This window comes from Acanthochromis polyacanthus, chromosome 5 (genome assembly GCF_021347895.1).
Source record: "Acanthochromis polyacanthus isolate Apoly-LR-REF ecotype Palm Island chromosome 5, KAUST_Apoly_ChrSc, whole genome shotgun sequence".
NCBI lineage: Eukaryota > Metazoa > Chordata > Actinopteri > Pomacentridae > Acanthochromis > Acanthochromis polyacanthus.
The window spans coordinates 16,646,854-16,662,256 of NC_067117.1; the positions used below are offsets into that span (position 1 = coordinate 16,646,854).

The 15,403-nt window shown below is 38.8% G+C and overlaps 1 protein-coding gene across 1 annotated transcript; it reads left to right on the forward strand.

The window, feature by feature from the left end:
* Positions 1-2,023: 2,023 nt before the first annotated feature.
* LOC110953455 (E3 ubiquitin-protein ligase MARCHF9-like) lies at positions 2,024-15,075 on the forward strand. The gene is made up of 4 exons (XM_022197456.2): positions 2,024-3,709; positions 10,221-10,376; positions 12,782-12,974; positions 14,117-15,075. The coding sequence occupies exons 1-4, from the start codon at positions 3,335-3,337 to the stop codon at positions 14,434-14,436; spliced, it is 1,044 nt and encodes a 347-aa protein (XP_022053148.1). The 5' UTR covers positions 2,024-3,334; the 3' UTR covers positions 14,437-15,075.
* Positions 15,076-15,403: the final 328 nt, after the last annotated feature.

The window sequence follows — 15,403 nt, forward strand, 5'->3', positions numbered from 1 at the left end:
TAAATGTGCTACAAATAAAACTGAAGTACTTCAATGAAGGCTACATAAATGAGTGTGTTGTTTCAAGTGATACATTATATGTTGTTGATGTGTTTTTGTATGTGCAATATGAATGTAAAGCGTTTGAACTTAAATCAAAGTGCTGACTGGGGCTACCGACTTTCATGGTTGGAATAGCTGCAAGTGTGGCCATCACAGAACGTGACAACTTATCAGAAAAGCATGTCTAGATATTAATCACTGCCATTTCCACTGCATTACAACATGCTTCTGTCTCTAGCAAACCACAAGTAAATTGGACAGTCCTGGTGTTTCATTGTGCCTCATCGCACACCCATACTGTTGACTGTATCACCTGAGAGCCAGGCTGGTTTAAGATGATAAATCTGCAAATATTTTTGCAAAACTGCTACAAAAGCTGTTAATTTCCAAGAAATGATAGATAATCCGAGCATTTAAGAAACTACTTACTCAAAATCCACACTGATCCTCCTATTAGACTCAGATTCAGAATCCATTCTATTGCAGAGCAGGTTTTTACATATGAGGATTTGACTTTGTACTTTGGTGCATAACCGTAAACACTGAGATGTAGAAATATTTGAAGAAAGATAAGATTTTTAAAAAGGCAAGTGCTGCAAGTCATTCGAAAGCAAGTGTAGCAAATCAAAGCTATTCTAAAAATAAGCATGTTTAAATTGTTGTTAGGGAGACAGCTCCGTAGATTGTGCAAAATATTCACCTGGGAATATCACTCAAATGACTGTGCATATATTTATTAAGTTAGTTTTGACACATTGACAGTTCTGTTCTTATAGAAACTTTACTCGTGTAGCACATTTGATTAAAAAAAGTGAGAGCAAATCAAAGGGTTTTACAAATGACAAACAAGCTCAGTTCCAATATGTCAAAATAAAACAATCTTGCATGTGCTCTGGTGTATGACTATTTGCCGTTAATCAAGTTAATTTGTGCCCCACTGACTGCAGATTTGCATTTGGTGAGGCAAACACTGGCCTTTTACTATAAATCATTCACAAGAATCACACAGATCTCATAAATAAAACATCTCTCGTCAGCTAAATCACTGATATCCAAAGATATTTTTTCTCTGGTTCTTCAAAGTGCCTTCACCAACTGAAGAATCTATTTATTTAGGGGATGGTTCTTCATCTACTTCATGTTGTAGAAAAAAACTTTTAAAAAAATAACTTAAGCTTCTCAATTTTTATTGGAGTTGTTTAGTGCCAGCTAATAGTATACAAGTCGAGCTAATAGTTTACATTATCAAATGATCTGCAGCTTATTTTTTCTGTTAATGAATTCATCTTTTTGATATCTTGTGAAATGTTGCTCTCTCTGTCCAACAGTCCAAGAAACCAAAATGTTAAATATGTTTTAATGGCAAACCCAGAGGTGCTATTGATACTTAGACATTCTTAAATACACGTTGAAATAGAGACGGAACTTTTAAAACCTGAATCCCACATGAAGAATTTTATTAAGTTACCTTGACTTGAATTTAGTTTAAAATAAATGCAGAAAGCTTAGTTTACATGACAAACAATATCCAGCTGGTGTTAGCAACATTATTATATCAACCCAGCTTACTGAAATAATGTTTGCAACTTGAAAGGTTTATGTAAGTCAGTATAATTGAGTTTTTCATAGATTTACTTAAGATTAGATTGATAAGGGCTTTTGGGTTCCAGTTGGCACCTGTAATTTTCTGAGTGTAGAAACAAGCAGCACATGATATGCGTTCTAAAAAAGACTGTCTTTTGTATATCATACATCTATATTCATTATATCTGTCTATCTATATGAAACGGTCTCCTTCTCAACAATTATCTGACCGCTGTATTGTGCTGCTGGTGGCTCTATTGAGTCTGCACACTGTGTCTACATGTACCGAACCCTGGAGAGCTTTTGTTCTGTTTATTACAGTCTGATGACACACACACACTCCTGGCTGTATTACAATGGACTAATTGTTTCTTCTCTCGACCAGCAGATGAATATCAGCACGTGGCCGCCACGTCACTCGGATCTCAGCACCCTGGACAGCAGCCACAGTCCGTCAGCTCACCGCCCACCAGGATGGAGCTCATCTCTGCTCAGCTACACCCACCGATCAGGCTGCCTTCATGCAAAACTGTGGCTCACACATACACAGAAGTTTGTGTTTTGTAGCCGGAGAACCATTCTGGAAGGGGGTAAAAAAAAAACAACAACAAACATCCGGCATCCTGTAGGATTATGAGGAAGGAGATGAACCGATCCAGGCGCATCTCTCCAAGCTACCATGTGAAGTGGCACTTTATTGTCCCGGTGATTTCCGGAGGCCTTGATGTGATTCGGTGAGGAAGAGGATGAAGATGACGGCGTGCAGTTGTTTTTAGCAGCCTCCTGTCGGCTCTCGGTGTTTTTGGTGTATGTGTTCGCACGAATCCATATCTGGCATCCTCTCGCTCTTCCTGCTCTGTGGCGCAGAGATGGATGGAAAAAGAAGTGGCATTGCAAGTTGTCATGAGGTGGATTTTTATTGTGCGCCTGATCCGATGTTTTAGGATCTGACATAGCTGGACTGGAACTTTGTAAGGAGGTAAAGATGTGGGACGAAGCCTGCTCGATCTGTCAGAGGAATAAAGAACAAAACAAGCTCCGATGAAGATGAACTGATGGATGCCACTACGAGACAACAAAGGATACACGCTTGTCACCTCGGGTAATTTCACCTCCCTGTAGGTATAGGCTGAATGAGAAACTGGAATATAAATCGGATTTGACTTAGTTGTTAATAGGATTTGATACCAACCCCCCCATCAGATACCCTGGCTGTGTTTTTTATTTTTATTTTGTGCGCCTGGGAACATTTAGTGGCAAACACATTGGTCAATTAAAACCTCCAAACACTCTCCAAACTGAGGATGAAGGGTGATGGAGAGGATGCTGCTGCTGGACCACTCTGTGTTGGAGCCTTTAGAGTTCGTGGCTCTCAGCCTCCATTGAATCCTGAAAGAAAACGCCTCTATCCATGAAAAATAATCCTTCCCCATTGGCTGGATGGCGGTGCACATGCTATAACAACAGGATATGCAAAGAGCTATGGGCTGATCTAATAGCCTATCATGTTTTTCGTGTGCTTTCTCGAAGGAGATCAGTGTTTTATTCACTAGGAAGTGACCTGTCTGTTTGAATCACATGCCCACATAATAATAATAATAACAATAATAATAATAATAATAATGTGATGGACCTGCCACAGTCTCGCTGAAGGCTGCTTGCTTTCACAGAGCACTTGCTGCCTGTGTAGTAAAAGAGCTGCTCAAGAATGTTCAAGTATCGGATCCGCATGTTTTTCAATGAACTCAAAGTGTTGCTACTGATGCGCTCCGGATCCAGCAGGAGGACTGACACCGGCACCGACCCGGACACGCAGCCCCGGATGAGGGGACTCGCGATCGGAGGCTGCGGTTGGCCTCAGCTGAGCTGCTCTCACCGGGACGACGAGGAGGAATATTACGGCTCCGACCCGCGGCCCCGCAGCCTGGCGTTTGAGGAGAAAGAAGGAGCCAAACCGCAGGGAGGAGGAGGAGAAGAAGCGGGAGGAGCCGGAGGAGGCCTGGACGCTGCGTCCCTGCCGAGTCTCTCCGAGAGCGGGATGCGATCGCCGCAGTGCCGGATCTGCTTCCAGGGGCCGGAGAAGGTAAAGTTTGGAAATAAAGGTGCTGATGTGGTAAGTTAGGAAACATCACTCTAAAAAGTGATCAAAGGGACTTCTTCCTCGCAATAAATTAAATACATGGTTGCAAGATTTTAAAAAAAAAAAATCTAATTCATTCAAAGTAATATTGTGTGTAATATTTCTGCATTTGAAACTGAATTTGAGTTGAGGTAACTGATTCAAATCGGCTTGATGACTCCAGTTTTTTTCACATTAAGGTCAGGATTTCAAGTCCCCACTGGAGCAACTTAATTTTTGAAATTTACTCATTTGAAAACATGTTTCGAATAGTAAAATAAGTGCATGACACTTAAAAATACTGAAATACTACTAACTCTACATAGAAAATTAGACAAACTGCCCTACTTGAAGCAATGTCATTTTGTGAGTAAACTTTTGTTGATGCTACCAATCATAAGAGATTGGCAATACCAATATCTGATTGTAGGGTAAAGGCTAGTTCTCCTAACATATTGTGCTGGTGGAAGATATTTCCTTGGATGTTGTCCCAGCTCAAAAAGAGGGATGCAAACTGTTATATTTTTCACGTTGAACCAAAACTATTATTTTAAGAATGCAGTTACTTTGAACCCTAAATTGGTGCCTTGCACATGGGCACTTAAGCAGGACGCATGGTGCTCAGATGTCTTTCACAAAGTCATTCTGCCAAGCTCTCTGTTCCACTAATAAATGGCATCATCAGAATGAGAAACTTGAGATAAACAGCAGACAACTCACCCAGAACCCCACAAAACATCAGAACCAAATGTCGTGTAAGAAACTGACTCATTTAAGAATATTTTGTGCACCATTTTATCTGTAAATAAAGCCTGTGAGGCCAAATCTGCAGGGTTTACCACCAGCTGATCTGCTTCCAATTTCAGTTTAAATGTGGGCTCCAGCATTTCAGTTTGCACTTCAGTGAATTTGTGGGATTTTTTGAGAAAAACAGGTTAAAGAGCAGTGAAGTCTGAAGCAGCAGAGGCTGATACTGTTGGATAAAATCTCTTCAGATGGGCTAGTGAATCTTCAGATCCTCCACAATAGATTTTTTTTTTAGAAAAAGTTAGATGATTCAAGAATAAAGTAAGACAGCTGGGTGTAATTCTGAGGTTTTCTGTAAATTCAACACAGTACAACTAAGCACAGATGCAAAAACTGAATCAGAAAACCTCACTTTATATCCCCTTTTTTGAAAGTAATACCTCTTTCTGTTCATTTTAGGGAATTTTATACCATTAGATTCCAGTTTTTTAATACTCAATCATCACATGTATTTGCATCTTACACTTGCTAACAATCACCTATACATTAAACTGCAGCTCTCAGAGGCCACTCTTTTTGTCTTTCTTCCAGCCGCTCAGACTCTTCAGCCCCTCCAGTGGCAACATGCAATCTGCTAGTCTGCTATCTAAAAATACACCACAATATCCAGACTTTGACTTCCAGGAATGGGTCAAGCTCCAAAACGTTGCCCATTTCCTACAATGCAACTCACCTGCTGGTAGTTTGGGCTCAGATTTGAGCGTGTAACGTTGGCGAACGTCGCCCGGTGTTGCAGCGCCCTGAAGCAGAGCTGAGGAGTGGGCTGCAGGGAAGCCGAAGTCACATCACTTGACTCAACTTGAGTCACTCCAGTGACTTCACACGGCTCCCTCTGGGGCTGTGAGTCTTTTTAACAACTTTTTTACTCGCTGTGTCACAGTTCTCCTCAAGACCTGTAAACAGACTTTGATGTGTAAAATCAGTGAAGTTCCCTTTAAGCAAACACACGATGAAGATTTCAGTTACTTTAAATTAGCATCAAACTGATGCCAGTATCCGTGGAATGCAGCAAAGTAGAAATCCAGAGTGACGAAGGCTTTAAAAAAGAGAATTAATCCATCAGCAGTGATCTGAAAATAGCAGTGGGCAGACAAAGGGCATCAGTTAAGAATAGGCAGGAAGGAAGCAGGAGGAGCTTTAGATTTACTATGCGACCCAGTGAAGTCCTTGCAGTAAGAGATTCAGTGTCTGATGCACAAAATTAGACTGTTTTTAAAAAAGCGATGAAGAAAGCTTTCCAAGAATGATTCCTCGACATATAACTTCTAAGAGCTGCTTATTTATGCTCATTATTATTCAGAGGTATTTAAGTGAGGGACGCAGCATTCAATAAATTTGCTCAAGGACTCTTCAGTGAAATCCAATAATGGAGGGGTGAAGCAGAGGGGTTTTCTAGTCGCATGCAGGAGAACAAAAAAGTGAAGCAAAACATTTTTTAAAATGTCTGTGTCATCTTTGTCCAAGACATGAAGGTCTGAGGATGAAGTCAACCTTGAACAGATAGACTTTGCTGGAGGTCTTAGAAAGTTTTTGCTTCCCCTCCAGATATCCAACTAATTAAAGATCTAACACATAATCGAGAGTCAGACAGAAAATAAAGTGAGATGAGCGAGGGTGTTGTCAGTCCGACGGCCTCAGGGAGCCTCATACTGACAACAAAAACCTGCACCAGATGTCCCGCGATTTCTTTTGAGGCTACAGAAAACTGACATGAGAGGAGGAAACAGTCCTCCGATGAAGGTGTTAAGCAGCCAGATAGTCACATTAAGCAGGAATATCACATACTGTCACTTTATTATAAATGCATGCTTTGAGTGTCTGCAGCTGAGGATGTAAAGGCAGACGTGTCCTTTGATTGGTTATGCGGTCGAGAGGAGATAAGCACGGAAAAAAGATCAGCCAGTCATATTCTCCTTTCAAGTCAGCACACAGCTCTTCTCACATGTCGCTGGAAATATCTGGGTAATAATGAGGTGCACTCGCTTTATACACTAATTAGTCACAATTAAATAGGAATCAACTGCCAGAAAGATTTTCTCAGGAAGTCTGCAAGTGTGTCAAGTTGGGAGCTGATCATTGATTCAAAAATCTCATCCCAAAGATTCAGCTGGACCAAGGAGAGCCAGTGCCGTTCTGTTTCCACGCTTTTGGGACAATTTATATGGTTGAAAATGTCTTTATTGCTGCCCTGAGGCATCAGAGAAAATGTCTTTATTGCTGCCCTGAGGCATCAGAACAGACTAACTATGATGATTCTGACATTTAAATATGCTGCTGTAGGGAATGTCCCCAAAAAAGTGAATGGATTGCCCCCCAAAAAGTCAAAGCACATGGCTTTGTTATTGTAGAAATGTTATAATCCTTTGTTAGAGTGGCCGCAAGATTTAAAAAAAACAAACATAAAATTCTAAAACACGAGTGAGAACTTTAACACGTTTAGCTCTTATCTTATCGCACATTAACTTCAATACAATGTGATGTCACAAATACTATTTAGAAAAAATGTGTGTACAACAGTAGTTAAAAAGAAAATATATATGTAATAGATCACAGTCAAAAAAGCGAAGTATATACAACCAATACCAGTTTATAATATCGCATATAGGCAATGCCAGAAAGATACCACAACCCATCAACAACAAGCAAAAACAGAGGAGAAAACGCTAAAATATACATCTGAGTAAATAAGAGAAACAAAGACGCATCTCTATAATGGGCAACTATCACTTATCAAAATACAAAACAGGCCATGAAGGTGAAAGAATACTGGCTGTCCTTAGTGCTGGTCTGCAGTCTAAAGAGAAACTGTGGCAGTCTACTTTTAAATAGAAAAGTCTTTTATTAATACATGAAAAGCCGGCGCATTTCAACTTCAGAGTGTGCAGTGCAATGGGAGCAGGTGCTGCATTTAAAATTCATTAAACTGTCATGTGACACAAGTCAGCTGATATGTGAGAAAAACACATCCAGGACTCGAGAAAATTCAAGTGGAACATCTACAAAAGAAAACATGTTTCACTCCGGTGCATTCAAACCTGTACATTAGCAGCATTTTTTTTTCATCTTTAGTATAATATCTATTTATTCTACATATAGAATAATTTGTGTGATACCATTATAATCTGTGCAATTTCAGTATTTTAACATCACTATTTTTCTACTCATGTGAAGCACTTGGAATGGAATGGTGGGCTAAGGGCTAGGCTATGGAAAGGGTTCGGCTCTGGGAGCTGAGTGAAAATTAACGAACACAAGACTCAGAAATTAGATTACCGGTAATGTATTAAAAAATAATCAACAAAAAATACTTGAATACATCAAGCCAAAACAATGAGCAAAATAATTTAACAAAACAATAACAGAAAATCGGAGTGAGAATAAATCAAACATTCACCTGTAATTCAATAGCTTCACTTTTAACAATCAAAAGCAACAGTGCTATGTTCAGTTTGACAATTCAATGACAAATTCAGGTGAGCGTGGTTCCACTGTTGCCAGTGGTGTTAATCAAAATAATTAATTCATAAGACAAGTCCATAAACCAGACAAAACAAATCCAAACAGGGTGAATCTATCTATCTAAGCAAGTAAGCAAGTCCTACCACACCAGTGGGGAAGGGATGAACCTGTGAGGCTTGAGGCCTGCCAACAGTGGGGTGGGTGAAGAAGAATCTAGCCAGCTGTTTCCAGTTCATTCCAGGGTAGCTCGCCATCAAATCAAATCCTCCATAGAAGCCTAACCAACATTCAGCACTGTATGTGCTCAGGTGGGTGACATCCAGAAATCTAAAAGCATGGTTCCAGTGGTGAAGGCCTGTTGGCATTGGTATGAGCATTAGCATGATGCTAAAAAGCTTTTAACATGCTTAGCAAAAGTTTGAACTCACTTCCTCCTTAATGGTGTGATTTCCAGGTGTCCAGGCTTGTGAAAAGTGAACAGTTTTCCAGAGATGTGTGGGGTGATCCTGTTGTTCAAATTACTGCTGTGTGTGACTGAATGAAGCGGATATGCTTCAAACAAAGGAATTGAGTGGGTTCCAGGTGAGAGAGAGACTGCTGGTGATTGGTTCAGGTGTTGTGACTGACAGTGAGGAGGTCCAGTAATATGGAAGTGGCTGACTGACTGCTTGTGACTGATTGTGACTGGCAAGTGTCTTGTTCATGTTGGAATCTTGATGGCCAACAATGAACTATTACAGAGTGACGACAGACTATTGCGGAGTGAGTGCTACACATGGAAGAATCTGTCCATTTAAAGTAATCCTGTGCAATATCTGAATATTAAAATATAGAAGAATCTTTACAACATCAGCAGTACTTGCATGTATTTCTTGCCTACTTCAGATTTTTCATTCTTATGTCTCTACAGTTCTGCACTATCTGCATTCTGCTGCTGAACGCTGCACATTTGCCCGCTGTGGGATTAATAAAGGCTTTTCGTACCTCTTAATATCCTACTATAAAGACATTACCACCAAAATAACAAAACAACAAAACAAATCATAAAACAGCGAGCTAAAAATAACCAGTGAAATCAACACAGTCACACAACTGTGTTTATATTGGACGGAAATTCTAATGTTGGCATGTAAACACAGAAATAGTCATTTCAAGAAACATATTGTGATGAAGTTATAAAACAGAATTATACTGAGACGTGCTGAGAAGTGTAGATTTAATTGATTTGATTTCCTTATTTATTCAAAGCTTGCTCTTTTTCAGGAAATTAGATTATTTCACCTCTGAAATACAGTGACAAAGCTTCAGCAGTACAGCCCAGCGGCACAAAGTAACTGCTCAAAAAGCCAAATAAAGTTCAAAGTAGTATGAAGTGACAATGAAGCTGGTGAAGCAGTAAGTGCTAGAAAGAAGCTGTCAGATGAAGATGAGGAGTCAGCAGGACCAGGATGGCTCAGGACAGAGTTACAGGAGCCTCTTCACCGCTGATGGAGACGATTCAGCACTGTGGGAATAATACATATTTATGAAAGAGTGATTCATCATTGTTCAGAAGAGGTTCCTTATTAGTGCACAAAGCGGTTGTATGAGAGCGCCAGAGAGAGTTACTTACATACATAATTCTCACTTCACTGAACATCTCTGTCTCAGAAAACTGTCGCCACAGTTTCTCAAGTGAACCTGGGACAATAAATCTAAAAAGCGTGACCTATGAATTGTAAACATGATAGGAGTGAAAATGAATGTTATTATGTAATAAAACTACTGTAAAATGCTTTTTAATTTGTGATGTATCTAACAGTATTCCCAGTTTTGCATTCTGTTTTATATTTAGATATGATTTAATATCTATTTTTCTCTCTGAATATTACTAATCAACAACACAGACAGTATTACATATAAAGTCTGTCAATAATTCAAACATATATAATATCTGATATTATACATATTAGTGCTTGCTCCAAGCTGTTGTATTTCTTTATATCCATGATCACTAATAATAGCCTCAGACAATGACTTCAGTAGATAAAATGTGACGGTAGCATTGCTGAGATTTTAAAATTCATGATGAAGTTTTTCTATTTTGGCTGTCTCCATTCCATCCTTCCATACATTCTCTATACACCGCTTTATCCTCACTAGGGGGTCCAGTCCATTCCATTTCAGCACTGTAAACGTGCCTCATGCAGCTCTGTTTTGTGTTCTGCAGGGGGAGTTATTGAGCCCTTGTCGCTGTGATGGCTCCGTTCGCTGCACTCACCAGTCCTGCCTTATCCGCTGGATCAGTGAGAGAGGCTCCTGGAGCTGTGAGCTCTGCTACTTCAAGTACCAGGTTCTGGCCATTAGCACCAAAAACCCTCTGCAGGTACAGTCCGAGTGCTCTGTGTGACTCTGTCTTCAGTGTTCGCTGTGGAAAACTGCAGCTGTGCGGAAAATGTCCTCGACTTTAGACAGTCAGGCTCTGTGGTGGGAAGTCCAAACTTTACTTTGCCAGATTTAAGTGGCTGATTGACAGAAAAGCTTGGTAATCGCATTCAGGGTCATCGATCATAAACCATGATGTGGTACAGTAGAGGCCATGCAGAGTTTACATTAGCACCAGCAGCAGTACAAAGGAACTCAGTGAATTTACTCAAATGCTGCACTTCAGTACAGCTTCAAAGTACTTCATGTATTTTCATGTTGTGCTACTTTATGCTTCTATTTCACAACACTCCAGAGGGAAATATTGGACTTTCTGTTCCACCATATTTGTTTGACAGCTTTAAGTTATGCATAAAATGAGGATTTTACACAACAGGTTACATAACAAGCTTTTACAATACAACACATTGCAGAAGATTAAACCACTGCTGTGTAATCTGAATTGCGTTACAGATGTCCATGAGTTGTAAACAGCTCCACTAAACAGGGAAATTCTCCTCTAAACTCATATGGTTTCATTTCAATAAATGGGACAGAGGATCCAATATCAAAGACTAAAGAAAAAGTTTAACAACTGGAAAAAAAAAAAAGGTTTGTGTATCAGATGTTTGTTTTGTCTTCTTTTCTGTACCATTAATCATCTGATGAGTCCTCAGATTTATCTACTCTCTATACAAAACTGGGTATGAAGAAGTTTAAACATGCAGCAGCTTGATATCATATTTAAGAATGACTAAAACAAATATCTTTATGTTAATACTTTAACTTCATTCTGCTGGTAACACGTGTACTTTCACATAAGAAGGGTTTTGCTTTTTAAAGGAGAGCTTTTACATTTATGTATTGGAAGGATCTGAATAAATTTTCCACAACACTGACCACCAGCACAGACGCATTTCAGACTGACTTCGTCCAACATTCACCGATTCCCAGCAGAAAGCTCAGAAGCTCCACTTTGCTGTCCAGAGATATTTATGCAGTTTTTATGAACAAACGCAGAAGAATAAAGCCATGAGGGCTTACTGGAAGATGCCAGGAACACATTTATGAGACAGTGCACATTTCAAAGACTTGGCAGCAGTGTGTGGCAGCGACAGGGACGGTAGACGAACAGACGGTATCACCAAATGATTCCACTCAGAGTGCTGGAAAACAGATCTTATCAGACACAAAGCACCTTCAGATGCCCTTCTGTCTGACTGATGCTGCAGCCGTAACCTGCAGAATCAGTCAGCAGACATCTACATGAAGAATAAAATGTCACATAACACTTTTCAAAAGCAGCAATTATTAAAAGAAAGACTGTCTGACTGTTTGTGAAAAATAAAAATACTTTTTGGAATCTTTAATTCAAAATATTCAAAAAAGTATCTACAATTTAGAGTTTATAGTCATTTTAGTGCACTATACTGACCAGCAGAGGCTCAATGAGGCTCATTCAGAATGGAGAACAGAGACGTTTCAAGTCCTGACATGTTTAAGTCAAACTGAAATCTACACACTGTACAAAAAAAAATCTCTAATTTTACAGAACTTTTCCATTTTATTGTACAGGTATCTTCAACAATTTTGAAATACATGAAAATATAAAATTACAAAAGTGATTTGAATTTACAATTATAGTGTAAAACAACAAATACCATCTGTGACATATATAAATATAAAGGTTTTAAGTAATATACATAAAATAATCACACATGCACACGTGTGTGTGTGTATTATAGCAATATTTGACCATATTTATTGCTGTTTTCATTGTTTTCACACACATAAATATCCTCCATTAAAAATTAAAAAGCAAAAAAATACACTTTTAACAAAGCCTAGAAACTGCGTTTTAAGTACGGAAAATTAATGAGTTATTTTTCATTACTTTGCAGTATTTTTGGTGCCTTGGCTGCAGGAAAATTATCACTTTTTTTTAAACAGCGTAGAATTCTGTCAAACACAGCAGAAGTCTTTAATTATCCGAAAAGTAAGATTCTGAGACAGTTCGTGATAAACGGATGAAGGATATATGGAGATTATATGAATCTGCACTGTATCCAGCGACAGAAAAGCAAGAAAAAGAGAAGAGTGTTTGTGAAATTAGGCCTGTCCTCTACTTCACTGCAACCAGATACTGTTTTTTAACCGTCAGCTGAACTGAAGATTCTCCGAACACATCTGGGAAATAAATGCCAACTTGAAACATGCTGCTCTTCAGACATACAACAGTTTGATTTACAAAGACTTTGTCAGGGATTGAGACCAATCCTGTACTCTTGTCTCACATCATCAAGAGGCAGTTTGCAATTTCTACCCGAGAGACCATTTCAGTCTATTTTTGTCTCTGTCTGTGTTCAGTGGCAGGCCATCTCTCTGACTGTGATTGAGAAGGTGCAGATTGCAGCCATTATCCTGGGCTCTTTGTTCCTCATTGCAAGTATTTCCTGGTTGGTGTGGTCGTCTCTCAGCCCCTCAGCCAAATGGCAGCGACAGGACCTTCTCTTCCAGATCTGCTACGGCATGTACGGCTTCATGGACATAGTTTGTATAGGTAAGACACAGATGTCCTACTGTTACCCTGAGTTATCTCACATTTTGGTTTGAATATATCGACCAATTGACTGTCAGCTTCGCTTTTACCTTTTATTTTACAGACCTGTAATTTTTTAATAATTTCTCAGAAATCTGAAGTATGAAATGTGTAATGTGGTGGTTCTAACAGGGAATTTAATAGTAAAACCTAATTACTGCAAATATACACACACACACTTCTAAAGGAGAAGTCTTCTGTCTCTTCATTTATTCCCAGACAGACTGCATGATGCAGAGCGCTTCTTTCTGACATTCAGATCATCACTTTCGTTTCCTTGTCATTTTTATGGCTGAAGACATTTCTTTAGGATTCTGCTGCAAATTTTTGGTTGTTTTCCTGCTGCAGAATGAATTTGTCACCCATTGATATCTCTGTGATGGTTCTGATGGGTTATCTATCTTAAGTGGCTAGAACTTTTACCCAGTTTTTGCGTGTGAAGAATCATTTAGTTACCATAATAAATTACTGAAACTAGTTTGGTTTAGGGTTTGGGGAGGTAAAAATAATGCTCCCTGTAATTAAAAGTAATTTGCTGAGCATTTATCAAGAACCTTTGAAGTAAACAATTAAAAAATTCCAGACCAGTAAAATAAAGGATTACTATTTGGTTTTGAAACGAACACACCCTTAACCACCCTGAGTTTTTTTTTTTTTTGCTGTCATTTAATTTGATCTCCTAGTTTTATATGAACTCATTTTTGAAGGCCACACCTCTTAAATACTGAGACAGTTTCTCTTTACATCTTCAAAGTATCTTTACAGCAACTTCTCTTAAAAATACATTAAAGTGCATATTTATATACTGTATATGCACAGACATAAAATTAGTTCATGCTGCATGTTTACTGCTTACTGTCTTTTCTTGTGTTTTATTTTGTAAAGAGATTTTCATGAACACGTTTCTCACTAAACCTAATTCCAAAACAGCCACCAACAGGCATGGTACATTTAATCGTTTTATTTTTGAGAACATATAGTTTCTACTAACTCTGCACCGTCTGTACCTTTCAGTTCTTTCTGATTCTTTTAGAACTGTGTGTCTATATGTAAACCCTGTTTCCTGCCTCCACCTCCCCGACCCCTATGTCCTTTACACCCAGGCCTTATAATCCATGAAGGGTCATCTGTTTACCGGATCTTTAAGCGCTGGCAGGCCGTCAACCAGCAGTGGAAAGTATTGAATTATGAGAAAGCGAAGGACTTGGGTGACCCCATCAGTTCCAACAGTAAAGGTGTTGGTCGTGTTGAGAGGAACTCTTCTCACAGCGGCACAGACGGCAGCCGGAGGGCGAGTCGCCACGTCAGGACTATTCTCCACCACCACTGTGGCTATACTATTTTGCACATCCTCAGCCAGCTGAGACCCAACAACCTGCACAGCAACAACCATGAGGTGGTCATGAGAGTGACGACCGTATGAGGCCGACTAAAGCAGACAAAAGTGCTGCAATGTTTGAAGAAAAGTGTTGACTGAAGTTTAGTACAAAAAGAATTGTAATCTGCCATATAAACACTGCCGTGAACTTGTAGTCTTGTATTTTGCTCTCAGATTCTCCCTGAGCTAAGAACAATTATGTATTTCTAAGATTTGGGAAAAAGAGAACATTACAGTTTTATCTTCAAATAAAAAGACTGTGAAACATTAAGAAAAAAATACATTTTGAAAAAGACAAAGCTTTGATTCTTAAAGCTAATTGCCTTTTTTTTTTTTGAACCACCGTGACCAATGTTTTGAAATGTAACTGAAAAGACTTTTGTTTTACTTTCTGAAGAAAAAAAAATTATCGTTGTTTGATCTGGATTTGACTTTATGAGAGACAGTTTGATGGTGATAATGACTGTGCTCCTGTGTGACCATCATAACAAAGGTCCCCCCAATTTTCCCACGTATTCCTGAGGGTTCGTCATGATCTGATTCATCTGAGCTGTTGTCACTTGAAGCAGCACTGTTGGGTCAGATATTAAAAAGTCCTATTTAAAGTTTGAGATGTGACACAATTGCTGAAAATGTATATCATTCATGTTTTGTAATAAAGATTTGGTTGATCTGAGTAGAAAATTTTGTGTTTTGTTTTGTCTCATTTTAGGCCACAAGATGAATTGAACGTGACTTTAAAACAAATGTGAAACTCTTGATATTTACAGATTGAGGTTTAGAATCTTAAAATGTAAGTCAAAGAAATGATTGTGTCCAAGCAGTTTTAAAATATCTGCTATAAAATAAAATAAAATACATCCCTTTATATCACCTGATCAAACGGAGAACAGCAAAAAACATCATTGCTACTCAAAGCCCAAGAGGATGTCTTCAAATGGTCTGTTTTGTCCATAAATGAATGATATTCAGTTTACTGTCATATGGGAAGATATTAAGCAACAAATATTAA